The following is a 7,543-nucleotide window of genomic DNA, read 5'->3' as shown; positions in this document are numbered from 1 at the left end:
GTTAATTACCGAAACCAAACCGAATATATACCTAAGCGAATATACTAAACTATTTGGTACCCTAAGGACTGGTTTAGTATTGCTCTGCTTTGAAAAAAAATTGTTTCTGCTGTGCTGTGAGAATAAGCAGCTGTGAAATAAAGCAGCAAAGTGTTTGGTAAACTTTTTTGTAAAAGTGCTTTTGAAAAGAAAAAAAGCAGTATTATAGTGTTTGGTAAACTTTTATGTAGAATAGATGTGAAAAAAACCAGTTTTTCAAAGCTGGGTTTTGCAGTTTCTTGTTTTTGGCTTTTTTTCACCCAAAACTGTGAAAAAAAAAAACTGAAGCTGAATGTTTACCAAACACAAAAACAGCTCCCAGCTTTTTTTTATACCAGCTTTTTTTCAGAATCACCTCAGTACTAAACCAGGCCTAAAACAAACCAATAACGAAACTTTTGGTACGGAAATGGGTATAGAATTCGTGTTTGTTCGGTAATATTGTACCGAACTGGTATAAATATGTGTGTGTATATATATATATATATAAGTTTAATTATAAATAATATATAAAATTAAAGAAAAACTAACAAAAAAATTCAAAAAAACTATAGTTTTAATGAAAAATGGCAAATCAATGTGTAGTGAATAGTACATGGAAAGGTAAAAATGTAAGTTTTCGTTAAAAGTGAACAGTATCGAAAGTGTTTTATTAAAACTCCCTAAAATTAAAAATTATTAAAGTCACCGAATTGGTTAAGATTTAATCTCAACCATTGATTTGATATCATCTCATCTCACTCGACACCTCTTCAACTTCACTTCAGTCTCGACTCTCTCAACTTCCGTTTTCTCCTCTACTCCGCCCAACACAACCTTTTCTCCCCCCTTAATGGCTAATTCTTTGTCCATTGAGTCTCGACTTTGACCTCACCTATACCACACCACACTTGACCACACATTAACTTTCTCTCCCCTCAGAAGCTAGTTTTTAAAATGACGAGAGTTGGTTTTGGGGTTTTTCTGAACGGCAAGAAATCTGAGATGGGAGGGGCTAAGCGTGAGGCAGAAATAGCAAAGCGGAGCAAAGAATCAGAGGGTCATAGCAAGTCCCATGGTTTAGGGAGGGTCTCACTAAGAACTTCTAGCGAGGCTTCTAGTCCACGTGAGTCCCATTTGGTCTCATTTAACTTAGTATCAACACGAACAAAACATGGGACTACATTAGTAAGTAGTCCAAACCAGTCAAATCCCAGTTGATGAGGCCAAACAAACGCACACTTAATGGAATTAAAATGAGTAAGTATGAGTTACACTAAACTAACCCGTTAATTAACGGACCACCAATAATGAAAGTTTTTTTTGTTTTAGTACATTGATATATTTTTACACTAAGGGGAGGAGGAGTTTGGCTAAGCCACACAATGGGCAACCTAATTTGGTATCAAATTTGCCATTCACGAGATTTGAACCTAAGACCTCTCACTTTTAAGTGAAGAGGAATACCACCAGACCGTAGTACTTATTTACCCACATTCCACACTTATCTTAATTTGTGCCTTCAACCAAACCCAAATAATAGGGGCATTAAACTGTGTTGATTTCCTTATGGATTTTTAGTTTGTTCACGTAGTAGTGGCGAAGCTACACGAGGCCGAGGAGTGGTGGCCGCCCCTCCCCTCGTTGGAAAACATGACTTTGAGCGCTGGTTCAGCCCCTCCGCTCTCGTCGGAATTCATGGCACCTGTAAATTGGTTTTGGCCGGTGCACTGTCTTGGTCGAATTTGTTGAGGAAGGGCGATAGATTGGTTGGATTTGCAAATGAATGACGAAGACGAAGGAGAGAGGTTGAAGGGATGAGGTTGGGATTGACGATGGAGTGGCTAGCATAAGGAATGGAGGAAGTAGATAGGTGTTTGGTTTTTATTAATGTTGCAAAGGAAGGGTGAAGATGGAGGAGAGATATCAGAGGTCTAGGGTTGGCTCGACCATTGGAGGATGGATTGCGGTATGAGGGTGTGATCAACGGAGGACAGAGGTTGGAGCAGAGATGAGAGTGGGTAATGGGTGGTGACTGGTGAGGCTCCTTGAAAATGTGTGGAACATGGAAGGTTTGCATCTAGGAAGAAGAAGATGAGTGTTTGATTTATGGTTTAAGGTGAAATGGTGTTTGGTTACCAATATAACAAGTGTGTGGTGGAAGACAGGTATTGTATTTTTATTGGGCCACTTAAGATGGTGAATAAATTGGGTACTGGTCAGTACCCAATTATTGTCATTTGGGTGTGGGTTTTAAAGACAGGTGTTGGACAATTATTGGGCTGCCTAAGTCAGTAAAAATTGGGTACTAACACCTTACCTAAGTATTATCATGCTGACCATTATGCTGGTCCACCACTTCTCTTATAGTCTTTATCTTTTTGCCCCACTTGTTTGTTTACCCATTCCCCACCCCCCCCCCTTTTTTTTTTCTCTTCTGACCCCACCTTTTTTTTTTTGTGGTTTATTAACCCATTTCTCTCCTTTTTTTAAAAAAAAAAAAAAAAAAAAAATTCTTGTATGTACTTTTATTTTCTCTTTCAAGACTCCCACCGTATTTATCTTAAACTCTCACATTATTTATAAATATTGTATTACTTTTTAATTTAAAAAACAATGTAACTATTGTTTAATGCGTATTTTACGATAATTTAAATCCATCTAAGCTCTTACCTAGATCTTGCCTAGGCACCTAGCTGTTAGGTCCCAGTCCGCTGTTTGACTAGCACCTAACAATTTTTAGGATCTAATCCTTGCAAATTTAAGCTTCTTACATTGGCTTTGATATTATTTGCTTACAACCGCTTTGGTGGAGAAACTATTTTCTACTATGAATATTTACTCAAAACTTTACACTCTCCAATGTGAAAGCAACCACTTCGATTGAACGTTGCACTCTTTTGAATTTCGCCCCTCCTCTCGGCAAATCCTAGCTTCGCGATTGCTGATGAGGTTGATCAATAGAAACTCTTTTCCTTGGTAAGTTGACTAAGTCGGCTAGAGCATGGATGCTCAATTGACATTTACATTTTTGGTTGATCGAAATGCTTTTTAGTAGACAAGATGTAAAATACTCATCTTGGTCGGAAAATGTAAATAAATTGGAGTTGAGCGTGGCCAGTCAAAGAGAAATTAAAAAAAAAAAAAAAAAAAAGGGATCCCAATTTACATCTCCCCATTGAAGTAGAAATCACACTAGCGAAAATTAAAAAAAAAAAATTAGAATTTAAACCTGAAACGCAATGAGTTGAAAAAATAACCAAGGCTGGGTTGTAATTATACAAAGTTATGACTATTCATTATAAATAAGAAACCAAAAACGAAAAATTGATTAGCAAGGTGACAAATGCTCATGCATTCTATTTGACACATTGCATGCGGTCCTATCCTCAAAAAACTTGTCAAGCAGAATATGCATGTTAGGCTTTTAGCTTGGTGCATGCGTTTTGACTAATATAAATTACCTTGCTTCTCTTCTGACTCAGTCAGTAGCCTTTCCGACTGCACCTGCTCGATCTGTCAGCCCCGTTAATTAAGTTATGGCATTGGTTTTGGCTTTGGCTTTTGTCTTTCTGGTTGGTCTATCTCAGGCTGACGGGCAGCTTATGGTGGGTTTCTACGGCGAAACATGCCCCGAAGCCGAGTCCATTGTTCGTACCGTTGTTAGAGATGCCTTTCTCTCCGATGCCAATACTGCAGCAGTCTTGCTCCGACTCCATTTTCACGACTGCTTCGTCCAGGTGATTCATCCATCTCTCACCATCTCTTATGATAATTAAGTTAACATATTGTTAATTAAGTTGTGCACTTGTGTTACGTATATATATATATATATATATATGATATACCATGATGAGATCAGGGGTGTGATGGTTCAATTCTTATTGAGGATGGTGCAAACGCGGAGAGACATGCATTTGGTCACCAAGGCGTTGGGGGATTCGAAGTCATAGAGAAAGCCAAGTCACAGTTGGAGGCTGCATGCCAAGGCGTTGTTTCTTGTGCAGACATTGTGGCCTTGGCAGCTAGAGATGCTATAGCCTTGGTCGGTAGTTTCACTTTCGCAGACTTGAGTTTAATTCAGTTGGTTAGATTAGTGTGCTGCACACTTAGCGCCCAAGATTATCTCTTGTTTTTTAATTTTGTTCGTATGATGAATATACATGTAGGCTGGTGGCCCTGCTTATGAAGTGGGTACAGGTCGAAGAGATGGTGTGGTATCAAATATGTCTCTGGCTGACGATATGCCGGATGTCAGTGATTCAATCCAACAACTCAAGGCTAAGTTTATGCGGAAGGGTCTCACAGAAAAAGACCTTGTCCTTCTCACTGGTACTACTCTCTCTCTCTCTCTCTCTCTCTCTCTCTCTCTCTCTCTCATGAAAGTTGGATGATAGCCAAGGTTGGTGAAAAACCAAGTTAACGTGTGGTTAACTTGACATGCATGACCAGTTCGACCAAGTGAACAGTCATCACTGCAAGTACATAGTATAATCCTACATCTAATTAATTAGACTCAAGGACAGGTTGTGACCGGTTTGGATAGGTTGTGACCAAGTAAAATGGATTTACTTTCAATTTTGTTTGTTTTGTTAAAATGTGAGATGGTCAATACTAAACATGATGTGTTATGAATCGAATCTACTTTATAACCTATCATTAGACACGCGTTACAAATCTTATCTTACATAGCCCTACTAATCTCTGCAGTCTAATCATATCCCTAAAATCCAATCCAATCCCATTCAGTCCACCAAACAGGTTATTATAATATATAGACTTGTCTCTCATAATACGAGTTATTCGTAAATGTGTCATATCAAAAAAATAAAAGGTTCAATATATAAGACATATTAATCATGTTTTTTTGCCATTCAGTAATACAGTCTAATGATGTTAGGTACCTTTTCACTGAGAGGTTTTACTAGTAATGTTACTTGTTTCAGCTGCTCATACAATTGGGACGACAGCATGCTTCTTTTTAACAAGAAGGCTCTACAACTTCTTCCCAGGAGGGGGATCTGATCCAAGCATCAACCCTAACCTCCTCCCTCAACTGAAACAAAGGTGCCCTCAAAACGGCGATGTCAACGTCCGGCTGCCGATCGACGAAGGAAGCGAGCAAACATTCGACCTTCATATTTTGCAGAACATAAGAAATGGGTTCGCCGTGTTAGAATCTGATGCCAAGCTTAACGAGGACGCAATGACCAGGAGCATAATGGACTCCTACTTTCCTTTGTTCAATATTCCCTTTGGACCATCTTTTGAGGCTGATTTCATCGAATCAATTCTAAAAATGGGTCAGATTAGTGTCAAGACAGGATTCCAAGGTGTAATTAGGAGAAATTGTGGTAGGTTTTAGTACAAGGATATTCGTGTATAATATATAGAAAGATTTAACCATATGCTTTTGTGATGCTTTTATCAATGTAGCTAATGTCCTTATTCAAAAGGGCTCTATATGTAAGTCATATAAATAGTGAATGAAAATTTAATCTAAGGGTGATTTTCTGCTTTAAAACAAGTATTAGGTTTGGTTGTGTTGATTCTGAGTGAATTCATGATTAGCGAATGTCGAGCAAGTTCTCCTAGGCTAAGTGAATCTCAATTCAACTATATCCCATTCTTTCGATACACCCCTGCCCGTCCTGCATCATTTTTTGCATGGGCAAAGGGATGAAAGGACTAGACCCATCCTTGCTTTTTTTTTACAAGCCTCCCCTTATAAGCCTCTTTTTTTTTTTCTTTTTTATTTGGTGGAACCAACTATGCTGCTTGGAGCAAGAAGTTTGAAATATTTTTTTGATGCCCATGATGAGTCGCCTGCCCCTAAGACCATCTCCAATGATGACCTAAAACCTAAAAATATTTAGCCCATAAAATTTAGGTTTTAGCCCAGAAATAGTTTTTCTACTCCAACCATTCTGACCTAAAATTTTAGCCCCAGATTATCAAAGAATGAATTAAGGCTATTTTTTTTAAATTAACTTTAAAAAAAAATTATGTAGACTATCTTTAATTAATTTTATGAACATTTTAACCTAAAAATATTTAAATTTCGATAAATTTTGAAAAATCACTAAATCAATACATGAAAATCATGATAAACCACATAAACTTAAAAAAAAGAAAAAAAAAAGACAATTAATAAACCACATAAACTTAATACAATCGAAAACTCATAGACTACATAAATTTAATAATGATATCCATCATCTTGACTTGGTGATGGACTTGGGTGCTAGTCTTGAGATGAATCATCATCTTGAAATATACTCCTTGTGGCATTCCATCGTAAAATTTCCTTTTGTTTACCATGTAAGTATTTCTTCCTCTCTGAAGTGTATTTGTCGAGGTCCTCCATTATCAAATTAGTTTCGTACCTTTCTTTCTCCCTATCCCCTTCTTCCTTCATGGCCAAAAACATTTGGGCCGATTCTTCTTGTTGACGGCACTGGTTTTCGTTCATTCTTGCCATTTCGCTAGCAAATTGTGCACGTATCGGATCTTGGGACTTCCCTTTTCTCTTTGCTTCTTTTTGCTTATCTCTACTTGGGGGCCTTGGAAAAGAAGAAGTTGGGCTCATTTGGTTGACACCTTCATTGTCGGCAAAATTCACACCTTCATTGACATCATTTGGGGGTGGGGTTTCATTATGAAATAATCTTCCACATTGTTGATTCGCATTGGTTCCCCACCTCGGACAATCCTTGAGGATGTTCCAAGCATGATGCAACTTAAAAGCTTGATTTTTTGGTGTAGTTCTTGTCTTGTAAATTGTCATTGCTTTGTCACCCTATGCAACAAATACATAAAAACAATTAGTTGCAAAATACTATTATGTACATGACAACTAAAATATCAACAAAGAAACTCACAATTTCTGAGGCATCCCTTCCACTAGGCATGTCAACCATGGCTCTCTCCAAGCTTCCCTTCCACAAAGTGCACACTTTGTTGATAATCTTCCACCGATCATAAATACCACCAACTTCCCTTCGACCGGCGTTGGAGTTTTCATGGAACTTATCAACGATTTTACCCCACAAAACCTTTCTATTTTGATTGGTGCCGATGACACCATCTTCGCTAACAGAAATCCATGCCAAACATAAAGCAATATCTTCGTCAAAGGTCCAATTACGACCTCTAACATGCTCTTTTGCCATCTCAAAAATTTTGGAAATGAGAAGAAATGGTAGAAAGAAAAATTGGAAGAATTGTAGGAGAAAAGTGAGTTTTGTGTGGATGTTTGAACAAATACATAGGTATTTATAGAGTTTTTGGTTGAATTTTAAGTTAAATATTTTTTTTAAATTATTTTAGCCGTTGGATTTAAATTTGGACCGTTAGATTTTTTTTTTTACCGTTAGATTTGATTATATTCGATCTAAGCCGTTGGATTCAATAAATATATAAATATAAAACTTAAAAAAATAATTTGAACCTAGACCGTTGGATTAACCAACGGCCCATTTAAATGGAGCCGTTGGATGAAGAAAAGTAGCCGTTGGGCTACAGT

General features: G+C 37.5%; 2 protein-coding genes across 2 annotated transcripts; one reads left to right on the top strand and one right to left on the bottom strand.

Annotated features, from left to right (window-relative positions):
• The first annotated feature begins 3,436 nt into the window (after positions 1–3,436).
• Positions 3,437–5,424, top strand: LOC137717205 (peroxidase superfamily protein). The gene is made up of 4 exons (XM_068456500.2): positions 3,437–3,758; positions 3,881–4,063; positions 4,188–4,350; positions 4,965–5,424. Exons 1-4 carry the CDS (start codon positions 3,558–3,560, stop codon positions 5,381–5,383), a joined length of 966 nt encoding a protein of 321 aa, XP_068312601.1. The 5' UTR covers positions 3,437–3,557; the 3' UTR covers positions 5,384–5,424.
• An 838-nt stretch (positions 5,425–6,262) lies between these two features.
• LOC148694586 (uncharacterized) lies at positions 6,263–7,326 on the bottom strand. The gene is made up of 2 exons (XM_088699024.1): positions 6,900–7,326; positions 6,263–6,817 (listed from the first exon to the last, which is right to left on the bottom strand). Exons 1-2 carry the CDS (start codon positions 7,188–7,190, stop codon positions 6,263–6,265), a joined length of 846 nt encoding a protein of 281 aa, XP_088555150.1. The 5' UTR covers positions 7,191–7,326.
• Positions 7,327–7,543: the final 217 nt, after the last annotated feature.

This window comes from Pyrus communis, chromosome 8, assembly GCF_041283825.1.
Source record: "Pyrus communis isolate YQ-2024b chromosome 8, ASM4128382v1, whole genome shotgun sequence".
Lineage (NCBI taxonomy): Eukaryota > Viridiplantae > Streptophyta > Magnoliopsida > Rosales > Rosaceae > Pyrus > Pyrus communis.
This window is presented reverse-complemented; position numbering and strand designations above follow the sequence as displayed.

Coding starts and splice junctions, on each gene's coding strand:
- LOC137717205 (XM_068456500.2), top strand. CDS start 3,558: ATGGCATTGGTTTTGGCTTTGGCTTTTGTCTTTCTGGTTGGTCTATCT. Junction 3,759..3,880: donor TTCACGACTGCTTCGTCCAG/GTGATTCATCCA, acceptor TGATGAGATCAG/GGGTGTGATGGTTCAATTCT. Junction 4,351..4,964: donor AGACCTTGTCCTTCTCACTG/GTACTACTCTCT, acceptor TACTTGTTTCAG/CTGCTCATACAATTGGGACG.
- LOC148694586 (XM_088699024.1), bottom strand. CDS start 7,190: ATGGCAAAAGAGCATGTTAGAGGTCGTAATTGGACCTTTGACGAAGAT. Junction 6,818..6,899: donor GAAGGGATGCCTCAGAAATT/GTGAGTTTCTTT, acceptor TTTGTTGCATAG/GGTGACAAAGCAATGACAAT.